This window comes from Dunckerocampus dactyliophorus, chromosome 10 (genome assembly GCF_027744805.1).
Source record: "Dunckerocampus dactyliophorus isolate RoL2022-P2 chromosome 10, RoL_Ddac_1.1, whole genome shotgun sequence".
Taxonomy (NCBI): Eukaryota; Metazoa; Chordata; class Actinopteri; order Syngnathiformes; family Syngnathidae; genus Dunckerocampus; species Dunckerocampus dactyliophorus.
In genome coordinates this window covers 17,787,210-17,801,564 of record NC_072828.1, presented here as the reverse complement: position 1 = coordinate 17,801,564, position 14,355 = coordinate 17,787,210, and the positions used below count along the sequence as shown (strand labels likewise).

Here is a 14,355-nt window from a genome sequence, read left to right as displayed (position 1 = left end):
GGTGGTGACACAAAATCCTTACCTTTTGGCCTTTGGGCAAACTGGGCAATCCTATCCACCCAGGCCACCCATGTTTTAGCAAAGACTTCTGCTCCATACATCTCCTCCATAGGCTGCCTCATCTTTGCACTCCATCTGGACACATCACGGATCGCTTGGCGGTCGCATGGAGCCACAGGCACACAAATGCAAGACAATGTGACAAAACATGCCTGTTGATAGATTAATCAAAACAAGTTGAAAAGTAAAATGTACAGTGAATTCACCATTGTAAATGTCAAGGTCTTGTTGTGATACAAAAGCATTGGCTCCCCATACGACCATCTTGTTGATTAATGTGGGGTTCATAGCAGCAGCAATTAGGGCTGTGATTCCGCCATCACTCCACCCCAGCAAAGAGAACTTGACAAACCCCAATGTCTAAAATAGAAACACCACGCATTAGTGAGCTATACTGATATAGTAGCAGTTTAGCTCCAGTAGTTTAATTTAATTACATTTTTTTACATGCTCTTTTCATTCATGTCTTTCACCTTCATCAAATCGACTGCGTCCTTGGCATCCCTTTCAAAGAAGTCCGGTGGGAAGTCTCTGTTTGGAGGTCGTGATCGTCCATAACCACGAGGATCCCAGCCCACTACAGTAAACAGCTCCTTGTTTAAAGACTTAAGCTGGGGTTGAAAATCTGTTTTAGCGCTTCCTGGTGTAAAAAATAAAAATACTATGAATATGAGACAGACCCTATTTACACTATTCCTACATCTGGAATCTTGACTCTCCGTTAGCATGTACTGTCGATGTAATGTTGTATGTACCCAGAGCACCAGGAAGCAACAGCACTGCATGTTTCCCTGTGCCTGTCTTCTCATAGTAAAGATCCACTCCATTAACATTCTGCCTGCCAGATGTCAGTGAGGAGCTGCAAAAAAATAGAAATACTAAAACCAATCCAGCGTAGGGCAATTTATAGTCGTCCCTCGCTACATCACGGTTTCAATAACGCTCCCTCACTCTATCCTGTTTTTTCAAAAATGATCAATAATCACTGATCCGTGGCTGAATATGGCCTATTATTAGTCAAAAATATTGAAGGACATGACATGAGACATGACATTATATTACATTACCTTAACACTGCATGTAGTCAGCCATGGCATGTCTGATATGACATGCCAAAGAAAGATGAAAAAGATCTCCCATTCCATGTGGAAGTGGTGAGTTTTTAGCTTCTTACTTTGTCCTTCCCCACTCCACTTGAAACCCTCTCTGAAGTTGAGGATAAACAAATTGAAGGCTAACTAGTTAGCTCGACAGCATGCTATGTTTAAAGTGGCGGCCGTCTCTTGTGTCCCTGCAGTGATCCCGTAGTCAGCGCATTACAGTTGGGCAATGTGGTGTGAATAATAGGAGAGGCATGGTGACTATAGGGGTGTTATTTCATGTCTACAGGGCTCTAATAATGGTAAAAATTGTATTTAGAAAGTCATAAACAGGTTTTTTATGCTAACTACAAAGATATTCCATTTTAGCGGAAATGTACTTATTGCGATTGGGTGTGGAACCAATTAACCGCGATAAATGAGGGACGACTGTACTAAGATATCTGAACAAAGCATCGACATATTAGCTTTGTGTTATTGGTACAAGTAAATTATTGTAATACATAATATACGGTTCGAATTTTGTCACTTCACTCTCACGTTTTTTCGAACATCACGGCCTCACTCTATCGCTGTCTTTGAAAAATTAAGAAATGATCGCTGTTTCGTGGTGAATTTGGTCTATTAGTAAAAAAATCAATTGTATGTATTCATGGCCTACATTAAGCATTTTAAAGCATATATAAGACAAAAGACATTAAAAAGACGTGATATGAAGTGTAATACAGCATCTGTGACTTGATGTGCGCGCCTTTACTGTAAGAAGCGGTCCCTCGGAAGTGACGTGTGACGTCAGCTAGCTAGAGTTGGCTGTTAGCTTAGTGCTAGCAGCAGGTTAGCATGGTAGAGAGTGGCCGACAGCAGGCCCTGTGTGAATGTTCACTGTGCTCTCTGCTTGTTAATAAGCAAAGTGCATCGTGAGGCTCCTTAACCACAAATAGAGGCAGTAAAGTAGTATTTTACACTGGTCTCTAGGTGTCAGTATTGTTACAGCGATGAGACAACACCCACCAGGAAGTACCCTGTCAATGCTACTACATGTATTGGGTAATACAATTGTAAAGGTGACTATAGGAGTAGAGTAAAGGGCTCTAGTAAAGAGTAAAGTAAGTAAAGTAAAGAAGGTCACAAACAGGTTTTCGATCCTCTAACTAATAATTCCATTCATTAATACTGGATCAAACTGTGTGGAAATTCACTTATCGTGGCCAGGTCTGAAACCACTTAACCGCGCTAAACGAGGAACGACCTTATAAGCCATTGAGAATACGGTTCAAATTGTGAATGTAATTTTACATTCACAGTTGGTCACTAGGTGTCCGTAATTGTTCGGTGAGACAAGCACCAGTCTTTTATTGCAGGTTTTAATTATCTCACAACAGGCACAAGAATAATAATAATAACACAATAATAACTACTAACATGCACCAGACTTGATCGCCAACGACAGGCTTTTATTATTTTATAATTATTTATCTCACAGGCACAATAATAACATTATAATAATAGTCATCATAATCATCATAATAACAACACAGGCTACTGTTGTGGCCGTACTCCAGCTAAAACGTACTCCATCTTGAAAACTCAACTCTGAATCCCTACGTCACTTCCTGTCCGCACGTCTTACTTATGTCTTATTTTCTCTGACTATATCTACTATATTGGGTAGTATGAGTATAAAGGTGACTATAGGGGTGTTATTTCATATCTAGAGGGCTCTAATATTGTTAAAAAAATTAGTAATTAGAAGTCATAATTCACTTATCACCAAAAACAAGGGATTACTGTATAAAATATGCAGAGTTAAAAAAAAGTAAAAAAAAAAAAAATGCAGAGTGCCACTAAAACCAAAAAATGGCCCCCGGGCATCCGTCGTTTTACTGTGCACACTGTGGCTGTCTCAATTCCAGCACTTATTTATACAATTTATAAAAATGCAGTTGAAGTAACATTTGCACAATTAATGACACGTTACCCTTTCTAATTTAGCAAGCGGTAACAAGAGTAAGAAAACGAGTTAAAAGAGAGGAGCACCCGTCAGTCCCGATTCAACAAAAGATTCGCGAATTTTTAACGACTCGTTCATGACTCGCACATCTCTCGTGAACATGCAGCGACAAGCTTCTCCTCGATTAGCACCTCATTCCAGCACATAAATCCAATATTATAACAAATTCGGGGTATTTAAATAGACTAGGTTTGCAGTAGAAGATCAACACGTTACCAGGAGGACTGCATCGCTGTCGCCGTTCTCCAAATGTTAAACAGACGGCCTCCACGTAAGAACGTCGCCATCGTGCTCTTACTCTGCTCTGCTAGTTTAAGTATTGAAGGAAGTCAAACAGTGGGATTGTACTGTGGACCTTCGACGTTAGCATTTAAAGTGAAAGTACACAAGTTGGCAACTTGGCACACACAATGTGCAGGTAAAAACGGTTGGCTAGATTTTAAAACTATTTATTTTTGTCGTTTTAAATGACAACAACATTTTAAATAATTGCGGAAACATTTGCGTAGCAAAATAAGTTTACTGTCTATCCAACATTGTCCGAGTTAAATTCATCATATCCCCTTATTTGTGTCCTCAAATAGGGTTCAAAATATCCCCATTGTTCTTCTAAGTACAATGGAGATATGGGATCCAGGGTTGGCAGAGGTAATAAAGTTAGGCTATGATGAAGATGTTTTCATTTTCATATCATCACTAAGGCTGCTTTTGCTTTTTGTAAACGCCTCCACTCTTCTCTTGCCTGTCAGCGACAGCGTGCCTGACACACTGAACCACACACAGGAACACAAAACAAATACAACACGCTAGCAGGGCTAAAAATATCCGGGTGGAAGATGTAGTAGCATTTACTGGAAAAAAAATGAATTGAAACAATCTTAGACAACATTAAATCTATGAACAATTCTAATGAAATGCAAATCAAGTCCCTCCATATTCTACCAATACAATGTTGAAGGTGAGGATTGCAACTTCTCTGTTGTCTTAAGGGACAGCATTAGGTTAAACATATTCCATTATTATATATCTATGTATTATGCGTGTTATTTGCTCATATCAAGCTCATAAATTCAAGCCCCGGTTTTCATATGATTCTGTTTTGGATTATAATTTTTGCCAAAATTTTGCCTCTGTTCTCGTACACTGTCTCGGTTATTGTACAATATATTCTATTATACCCTTTGGTACGTTGATAGCATTGCCTGTGTATTTAGCTGTCTTGGATCACTCCCCCAACACCAAATTTTTATACTGTACTTACTGTAGTTGACACAATACTACGGTGTCCTATAAGGCACATTCATTGGGCAAAGTCAAATGAGAATGTTACACAAACTACTCCATTTGCCCTGTGCTGTATCATTCGCGGGAATCAAGTGTCCAAATAAAGAATCCCATGCATTGATGATGCATCATGTCGTGTTATGAAAACACTGTTTGTAATGTGTGTTTATCGCCTGTTAGTCTGCTCTCAACTCCCACCCGGAAGTCTTTCTCCCCCAGCACCGATGCCCTTCTATGATGTCATCATTGGTTGACTCTGTAGTTCTTTGCTAACCAACAACACAGTTACACCACAGTGCTCTGCTTTTTTTTTTTTTTTTTAATGAGTACGGCTGCAAAATAATCCACGGTAAGACCAAAGAAAGTTGCGAGTATTAAACTCAAGAAAGAAGTCGTAGCAAAACACTAAGGTGGTGTGCCGTGGCTCTCCCTTCCCCTCCTCCCTCTCCACTCATCGGCGTCTTTGCCAACAAGAATCTTCACTAAAGGTAAAAGTAATGTTAAATGTTCATCTATCCATTTCATTCCTCCTCTATATGTATTTCACAATGTTTTCTGCATGTAAAACTATAACTATTCACTACAAAATGTTTTGTGTTAACGTTTTTGGGTGTCTGGAACGGGGTCACTTGATTTACATTATTATTATATAATAATTATATATTATAGAGTTTTTCATGGACCGTTTCGAGCGGATTAATAACGAAAACCTGAGGTATCACTATTTCTTTATAGTATATGTATTAAATTTGAAAACATGTATTAATTAAAAAAATGTCTATACATTTTTTTGTTTAGACTTTAAGGATACACTATATAAATGCGACCACAGAGCCTAATTTTCTGTAAATGCATTGACTAATTGAATTAGTCATAATCAACGCAGAGGGAAAATTCTTCAGCAAAGTCACAAAGCACACTTACGGTGAGCACACTTGCAATGTGAATCAACGTTAGGTGATTAATTGTACTGAGATGGGGTTACTGTACGAGCTGTATGACTTGGTACACGGTACGATTTGCTGCTCAAAGTAACAATGTGAAGATGAGTGACAAAATCAGACAGAACGGTGACAAGGACTTTTGACCTCAGGTCCCTTCGTTATCATTGTGCCAGATTATCAAGCTGGTTCTTGCTTTGACTTCCAGAGCAGCTGAAAGTCTGTCAACAACGTGCTGACAAGGAGCATGTCACTTCTGACATGAACTTTGACCTTACCACACATCCTGAGTCGGATGTCCGTAATATAATCAAAAGGTATTTGCGGACCATTATCCTGGGATAGGCTCCAGCATGCCCCCGCAACCCTAAAGAGGAGAAGCGGTATAGAAAATGGATGGATGGATATCCATGAACAATCTTTCGACCTCTGCTATTTTGGCCAGGTTGTGTCTGGCATCTTGTTCACCTTCAAGTTTAATGTCTTGTGTGCTTAGAGATGCTCTTTTGCATATAGGACTGGATTTAGTCACATCATTAGGACGCAAATAGCTGTCTTCGGCTACGCCTGCCAGTAACTACAGTAGTAGTTTGTAACCCAAATTTGAACTTGCAGCCGAGAGATGGCTTGTATCTAAAAAACACTGGTGAGTTGAGACACTCGTATGCTAAGGTACTACTGTATAAATGACAATAAAAAATACCTGCAGTTTTCCAGCACATTCTCTAGATTCTTCAGTTTCTTCAGCGGAGCACAGCAATTGGCATTTGAGACTTGACGTACTCCGCTGACCACTCAACTCACAGCAACAGTAGATGCAAATAACTTTGGTCTTGTCGAGAGAGCCATCTGCCAGGGCTTTGACGCTAAACTTAGTATTCAAAATACCCTTTTCTTTGTCCATTTCTGCTCAATATTTGTACCTGGTTGTGGCTCAACATTAACTGTAACACTGCTGCGTTTTCTCAAGCTATAGTGCAGGCCGAGGGTCAAACAGGATGTGCGCACATTAATTGCACGTCAAAAAAATGAGTGGCGTTAAAGGAAACTTGGACAACCCTATTAAAATCATCATTTTACATTCCTGTATATTCTTAAAATACTGTAGATCATTCCCATTATTGGAGGATTTATAGTACTTTTAAGGTGTACGTTATAGTATTCTGATCATCGGCTGCAAAGACGAGAGCAGGACTGATTAACCCGTTTAATTGAGGCGATGAAGACAAAGCAGTTAAAAGGCATCAGTGTCAATTAATTTAACCTAGTTTGTAGCTTGTAGTTATGTCCTCCTTTACTCTCTGACCATGTTTGTCTGTTTGGCATGTGCTTGTCATCAGTCCCTTGACCTCCTAAAGGTCTAAATATAAACATCCAAGCAGCAGTTTTGCTGTTTAGGTCACATTACCTCATCCCAAATCAACATAGGGGCGTGAGCTGCAGACACATAGAAAGATTTATGATCCCATGGGTCACATTAAGAAGTCGTCATTGGAGCCGTGAACGTGACAAGACGTGACATTGGTTAGCAGACAGTCGACAGGACTTGGCTAGAGCGATACTGTATTTGCACTGAAGTTTGAAAAGATTTTTGTATTTGATTTTAAACTTGAATTGTTTTTCAAATCCCTTTGGCAGACATGGGTAATGGCATCAATAAGGTCAGTTCCAGTTCCAGTTCCCTGCTTTCTTCTTCTTAATGATTCTGTTTGCACCATTCAACTTATTTTTCTATCTTCCTGTAGGTTCTTCCAGATCTGTATCTTGGAAATGTCAAAGGTACGTGATGTATCTCTTGTCTATCAACCTGTTAAAATCAGTACTGGGAGCTGCTGAGTTGTGTCTGTGTTGCGATGGTAATTACTCAATATCAATACTCACATGTCCACGTAACTAAGGGAACATCAGTTAAAAGCTAAACTGAATTCATTTTAGGAAAACCAAAGACATTTGAAACTACAAGCCCTTTAATAGGGCAAATGTCGAAAACAAATTAACACTCCAAGACCAGCATATGTCATGAATGACTTCATACAAAAAGCGAATAATGCAACAAAGCTGGCTGATGGTAAAAGTAAAGTATCCCTAAAACTCACTGAACAAACAGCATTTACACTTTCAACAAAAACTACTATTGGCTGTCCTTCAAATCCTTTGGAATTTTCCCCCCAAAGCCCTCCTGTGTCCAATGTCTTTGTCCCTGAGTTTGTCAACAATATAGCAATATATAAATATAACAATATTAACAATGTAACAGCATGAACAGCATAACAACAAAAAACGACTTAACTACTAAATAACGATATTTGGATGACTCCGCCCACCTTCAGTGGAAGAAGGTTCAGGGTTTTAGGTGGTATGATGAGGATACTGCAAAGCCTGAGAACAAGAAACATCTGTCTAAGGCTTGGCTTCCTTTTAAAGAGCAAAATTTGATTAAACCATTTACCTTTCTTGCTTTAGGCTAAGCAGGGAGACGCTTTAGAAACATTGGTTTTCCGGTTTTTCTTTCGGTTCAAAACGAGAAAAACCTGTTGACCGTCAGGCCATATTTTCTCTGGAGACATGTTGGGAGGGTGTTTGTTGTTGGGCAAAAATAGCTATAATTAGGCTTGACCCGACGCAAGGTCATTTTGTAATTTAGAAGAGGAAAAAAAAATATTTTGTGGTTTCCCTTGAATCCACAGATGCCCGTGACCGGGATCTGCTGACGCAGCACAACATCACCCACATCCTGTCCATCCATGACACAGCTGCACCTGTCTTAGAGGTAAATCGTGTCTGTTCTTGCCTGTGCACCCCACTCATAGTAACAAACGCAGCAATGCAGTCAGTGCATAGTCACCGTCCAACACCACTTTTCCCACCCTGTCTGTGTTGCCTCATTCCAAAGGGGAGATCAGACTTGCTTCCCTTCAAAACAGTTTTCTTTGTGTATGATTTTTTGTTTTAAATTATACACACTTACAATGTATATATATTCATTCTTGTATGTGTATGTATAAAGTATTATTTATATGGTTGTGATTATGATATTATGGTAGCAAAGACGTGCAGTGGTTTCACTTATCTAGAACAAAGTATTGGGATATTGATCCAAAAGCAGCTAAAACAACTTTAAATGGGCCTGCTACCTGTTGCTAACCTCTGGCCCTGTATTTGAGGCCGACTTGGTGGCTTTTGGCCTTTACTTTCAAAACGGAAATGCTAACAATTAGCACGTGTTAACAGTCAGCATGTGAGAAACCTGCGTGGATACTGTACATTGCGATAACAAGGGGGGACATCTCTTTCTTCAGTAGACAGTGGCTAAAGTCCTAAATCTCAATGAGAAATCCAAAATGTGAGTATAGCAAGATAGGCACTGTTGGGGCCATTTGATTTCTGAGTTGACGGAGTTGCGAAATTGACCAATAAAAACAGAATTTACTGTTAAAGGCGTAATCTTGCGGAGATTGAATGAAATGATGTCATCCTGAGGAGAGGGAACATTCATGTGTATTTCCCTGGTGGCCACAGCTATCCAGACGTACTATGTAGTACGGTAATCATTTTATATCAGCCATTTGAAGTATTGGAAAAATATTGTCGGTTTTCTTCTTCTTTACATATCACATGGCCTTTAGAGCACTGTGGTGCAATGATGACTCAGATTTGCTTTAGCAATGTCACCCTAAATGAGCATATGAGGTGGTTCATTTGCATAAGTAACTGACTTACTTCTGGGAAAGTGCCGTGGCTCCTCAGGGAGGACAATATAATTTAAGAAATCAGTTTACGGGGCAGTATACAGATTCATCGTGTCAAACTGACTGACATTTTTTGTAAAATGGATTTGTACTTTAACCAATATGTACTTTTTGGTTCATATTTTCTTAAGAGCATTACTTATCGGTGGTCATGGCGATGATAAAATAGATGAAAAAGTATTTTTTTTACAATGGTTTGCATTGCTTGACCAAAAGACACAACCAGTGTGCAAATGTATGTAAAAGTAATAAATCAAGTGTGTATTGGTTATTTGCTTTTAGCTAATCTGTGTGGACCACATCCAGAACTCAGTGTGTCCCAGAGGGCTTCAGGGGCTTTCTTAGCCACCTCATTAAGCCATTGAGGGACAAGTTAGTTTCTGGGACACACGTGTGTGCACGGTAGCTGCCAGGTGCAAAAAATACACGCTGAGGCACATATCATTATCATTACTTACTACAACCGTGTTGAGTAGCAGGGTCAGAGTGGCAAGGTTTCAGGGGCTGCCCCTTCCCCTGCCTTGACAGGATGTTGTTGACTCTTGACAGATGACCTGTCAGGTCAATTTTGCAAAATTTTTATTTGATCTGCAGAAACTACAGTATTTTCTATTTCTTTCTCTTCTGTAGGGCATGACATATTTTTGTATATCTGCAGCTGATCACAGGAAGCAAAATCTGTAAGTACAATATAAGTCCATATAGACCGGTGGTTCTCAACTGGTCTGGCCGCGGGACCCACCAACACCCCTCAGTGACAAGTGGCGATCCAAATCAAACTCTTGATATAGCTTATATTTTAAGGGACTGTTTTAAACACAACGTGAGATGCAGTGCTGAGACGCTGTCGTGTTTATGGCGTGCTTTTCTCTAGCAGATATGTGCAACTGTGTGCAGTCTCCACGACCCACTGAAAAAAGCTCTGTGACCTACTTTTGAGCCCCGACCTACTAGCTGAGAACCACTGATGTAGACCATGTAGATCCAGAGACAAATGTCTTTTTCAGACATAATGGCCCTCTTAAGCTCAGGGTTTAAAAGATCAATTTGCTGTAAAATATTAATTGCAAAATGTTTGAAAACTAACACATAACAGCCATTAGGGAATAATCCATCCATGGGAAGAAATCATCCATCACACACAGGGATGAAACGGTATACGTACTGTATGGCTAGCGATAGTGCCAAGGCGAAGTTAGATTCCGAAGACCCTTTTCTGTCGTTAAAGTCTCCTGTTTAGGAACACTAGGCCTTCCTGGTGAAATACATAAACGAACAAAGTGGATAAGGTGAAAGCAATATGGCGCCAGAGAGCCACTATTAATGCTGCACTTCCGGCAATAAGGAGCTTTAACTCACTAAAAAAAAAACACTGTTCAAACTGTTACTGTTGCACATATCGTTGCATTTTCCAAAAAAGAAACTGTGTAAACCAGGGGTGTCCAAAGTGCGACCTGAAGGACCCGCAGCTTGTTTTATCTCGGTAAAGTCTAATAATAAAAATATCTCATTATTAATGAGATACTATTAGATATTCCACAAATTTGCTGTGTCACCTATAACACATGCTAAGATGTTGATGTTTGGTTTAGCTCTCCTAACATACTGTATACAAATGTATAATAATTCTATTCTATATATCTATATGGTTTTAGCATCTTTAATGCGCAAAATGTATCAACGTGGCCCCTCTACAACCTACAATTTTTCTGTATGGTGGCAAATGTTAGGACACACCTGTGGTAAACTATTAAATATTATTTAATACTTATGTATTTACTATTGACACTTTTATTGGATTATTTTAATTATTGCACAATTACCTGCCAGCATTTTGCAGTTGTTTAGGTTTCATTAAAAAAATTATTCAAGCTGTTCACACAAAAGCTAGGAAGTTTTATATTGTGCATTTTGTTTCCTTACTGTATCGAAATTACCCGAACCGTAACCTTAAAACCGAGTTATGTACTGAACTCAAAAGAAACAGTCCATATACAAGACATACAATAAAATGACTTGTTTTCTTGACAAATATTAGAATGCAATCCCTGCTCATTTATTTAGTGTATTTGAAGTCAGTCAATGTCATGATTTTGCTAGGATTCAGTACTTCAAAGACAGCATCACGTTCATTCACAAAGCCAGAGTGAAAGGAGAGGGCTGCCTTGTCCACTGGTAAGTGCAAGAAGCAAAGAGAGTTCCAACTTCTTACCAAAAATGATTTATCCCAGTCAGCTACAGCATGTGAACGCTCTTTGGTCTCAGTGTGGCAGGGGTGTCCCGTAGTGTGACACTGGTGGTGGCCTACATCATGACCGTGACAGGTCGGGGTTGGGTAGAGTCCCTAGCAGCGGTGAGGGCAGCGCGGCCATGTGCAGGACCCAACCTGGGATTCTTACGTCAGCTGGAGGAGTTTGAGAACACAGAACTGAAACAAGTAAGAAACTATGCTGATGGCTCTCAAGCTTTGATTACATGTGTTCATGTGTTTTATGATGTTAACATGATGGATGGATAGATAGATTGTAATATATATACAGTATATTAGGGATGTCCGATATTATCGGCCACTGCTAATTATCGGGCCGATACTGGCATAAAAACATTATATCGGCCAACATCGGTATCATTTTTTTCCCTACAACAAAAGCCGATACAGAGCTTTCAGCGCCAACGTCCCAAATTTGCAACACTCTTAAACATCCTGCATCATGAAGTTAATACTGTGCTGCTCAAAAGTCTGTGAGGGTAAAGTAACTCTATATTTAAGCAAAGCGGAGTAAAAAAAGGTGCTATTCCACACACCAGTATTAGTCACTGTGTTTTCTTAAAGAAAGAGATTTAAAAAAAACATCACACATCAACGTAATAGGTAGATAACAACAGACGAGACACGACCAAAGAATAATGCAGAATAACCAACTATGTGAGCTCAAAACGTGTAACTTAGCGGCTGTTTACAACAACAGTACAGCAAAGCAGGCTGGGAAAGAGGGATTGCTGCTGTCAAAACCATATATGTAGACGCCGCTTCGCTGATATTGGATGTGGCAAGGCTGCACTGTAAGTGAATACAAGTAAATGTACTTAATAAAGTGCCTTTCTACAAAGAAATGTAAGTTAATACCTCTCATTTACACATTCACACACGCACAAATATACTTGGGAAACAGGCACCAAAAAAAAAAAAATGGTTTGATTTTCTCAGATGGCTAAGATAACAACTTTATTGATCCCACCCAGTAGTAATTCACACATTGTGATATTGTTTTTAATGTAGTACTTTTAATGCAATAAAATAAAAATATAAAATAAAAAAATAAGAACATGAAAATTATCAATCATAATATTATCAAAATAATAATCAGCAAAGTCATGTATTTTAAACGATACCCCTTTTACTACAAATAAATTAAATCTTTCTAAAAATAAAGAAAAAAAAATAAGTCAAGGCACAAGAAACACAAATGGATTCTTATATAAAATTTGTAATATATTAATTTTCTACTCAGAGATGGGTAGAGTAGCCAACAAAACAGCTGTAGTCATTTTAAGAGTATTGTTACTTTACAACAATTTTACTCAAGAAAAAGATATGCGATGTTACATATTTGTATCGGTTGATATCGCAATCGGAAATTGAGAGTTGGACAATATCGTTTTTCAGCAAAACAGCCAATATCGGACACCTCTTATAAATGCAGCTCGACAATCCGACCACATTCAAAAAGAGAAAGCTTCTTAACTTTAGCCATCAGGAGGGCATGACAGTGTGAACGCCTGACAGAAAATAAAAATTTTGTGCAGATTTTGGCTTTTATAGCCTGTGGTCTTAAACTTTTCATCAGGTGAAAACCTATTTAACAACCTATTTGTCATGTTCTGTTTGACACTATTTCAGTTTTTTTGGGGGTTAAATTACAAGTGCTAAATGTTTTTTGTCTCACCCCCCCTTCTTGCTTTTGCATATTGTATCTCTACTTAAAACCTCATTAAGAGCCAAACGTGCAAAATGCAAATTCTAGCAATTTTTCAACTGGTCTGAAGATTTTGATCAGGAGTGTATATCTTTATCTTTATCATATATACACTGTATCTTTATTACATTTTAACACACAGTAACTCACATCTTTTTACTCGGCCCTTCTAGTACCAGACCTGGTGGAAGACACATTATGGGAAACCCTCACTCCATGATCAAGAGGAAGTTGGAAAACTCTTAATGCGCAGATCTGAAGGCAGAAGCAGTGACTTCCCAACCAGCATTACAAAAGCTCTGGCCACAAGCGGATCGTGAAAGTCACAAAGTCCTCCGTTGAAGTTGAACCGTGGGCCGTTTTCATCCACGTTTCTCAAAATGTTTGTCATTGTTACCACTACACATCGGGTGTATGCCCTCTTGGGAACAGAGCAATAGGACCATAACAAAGGAGTGAATCAGATGTTGTCCAGTATTGCAAGTAAGCTCATGGGAGTTAGATGAGTCTTTCTTCTAGCTTCTTCCTACTCCTTTTCGGATATCATCATTTGTGCAGGTTTGGTCAAGTGATGTTTTTTTAAATGTAACTTGTTAAGCGTGTCCAGAAGAATAAACCCTGACCATGAGCGTACTACACTACGCTTGAGATCATTACTATTGGTGGTTGGATAGATTAGATTGACAGAACTTATACTTTGTCATATCGTACAGGCATTGCAATAATTGCGGGGATTTCTTTTCCACACCGTCAGTCCCATGACAAGACGTCTTCTTGGTCCTAACTGTCAAAACAACACGCAAGGGCAGTCAAGCATAAAACCAAGGGAAGAAAAAAACTGCGTGTGTATATGAGTTTCTTTGTAATATATAAAGTGTGCAGAGTAAATGTCAATTTTGAAGCATGTCCTCCCCGTCATGTTGTGTGCTCAAAATATGAGCATTTTCTTAAATTAATTATGTAAAGCTATATAACTTCATCTTCAGCGCAGTATTTTATTTTTGCCAGGTTGTTTACTGAATTTATTGGAGAACAAATGCAATTGTTTGGGGAAGAAAGTTGTCTTAAAAAAGGTCTTTGATGAAAAAAATAATGTAAATATCTACTGTGTATATGATAGTAAAGTACATATGATTTATACATTTGTGCAAAAAATAAATATACATTTTATTATTTATTAATTTCTGTTTTGTCTTCATTTATTTAGTTTTTACAAAACAAGTGGAAAGTCAA

General features: G+C 38.7%; 2 protein-coding genes across 4 annotated transcripts in view; one reads left to right on the top strand and one right to left on the bottom strand.

Annotated features, from left to right (window-relative positions):
- Positions 1 to 3,519, bottom strand: part of bphl (biphenyl hydrolase like) — a 13,388-nt gene extending 9,869 nt beyond the window's left edge. The window contains exons 1-5 of the mRNA XM_054789863.1: positions 3,388 to 3,519; positions 816 to 919; positions 534 to 700; positions 267 to 420; positions 23 to 154 (exon numbers count right to left, since the gene is read on the bottom strand). Of these exons, the coding sequence (XP_054645838.1) occupies positions 23 to 154; positions 267 to 420; positions 534 to 700; positions 816 to 919; positions 3,388 to 3,458 (628 nt within the window). The 5' untranslated portion in view covers positions 3,459 to 3,519. The remainder of the gene's footprint in view (positions 1 to 22; positions 155 to 266; positions 421 to 533; positions 701 to 815; positions 920 to 3,387) is intronic.
- Positions 3,241 to 14,234, top strand: LOC129188830 (dual specificity protein phosphatase 22-B-like). 3 transcript variants are annotated; one of them, XM_054789867.1, is made up of 9 exons: positions 3,241 to 4,804; positions 4,930 to 4,943; positions 7,035 to 7,057; positions 7,142 to 7,175; positions 8,084 to 8,166; positions 9,776 to 9,825; positions 11,246 to 11,320; positions 11,411 to 11,582; positions 13,296 to 14,234. In XM_054789867.1, exons 3-9 carry the CDS (start codon positions 7,037 to 7,039, stop codon positions 13,440 to 13,442), a joined length of 582 nt encoding a protein of 193 aa, XP_054645842.1. In that variant the 5' UTR covers positions 3,241 to 4,804; positions 4,930 to 4,943; positions 7,035 to 7,036; the 3' UTR covers positions 13,443 to 14,234. The 3 variants fall into 3 exon arrangements, with proteins under 3 accessions (XP_054645842.1, XP_054645840.1, XP_054645841.1); XM_054789865.1 differs by having other exon boundaries at positions 3,242 to 4,943; XM_054789866.1 differs by lacking the exons at positions 3,241 to 4,804; positions 4,930 to 4,943 and having other exon boundaries at positions 4,969 to 7,057.
- Positions 14,235 to 14,355: the final 121 nt, after the last annotated feature.

Bases quoted from the DNA above. Each gene is read 5' to 3' on its own strand.
- LOC129188830 (XM_054789867.1), top strand. From the start codon at position 7,037: ATGGGTAATGGCATCAATAAG. The intron at 9,826-11,245 runs GTAAGTACAATA...TGATTTTGCTAG, and splicing joins GATCACAGGAAGCAAAATCT to GATTCAGTACTTCAAAGACA. The intron at 11,583-13,295 runs GTAAGAAACTAT...CGGCCCTTCTAG, and splicing joins AGAACACAGAACTGAAACAA to TACCAGACCTGGTGGAAGAC.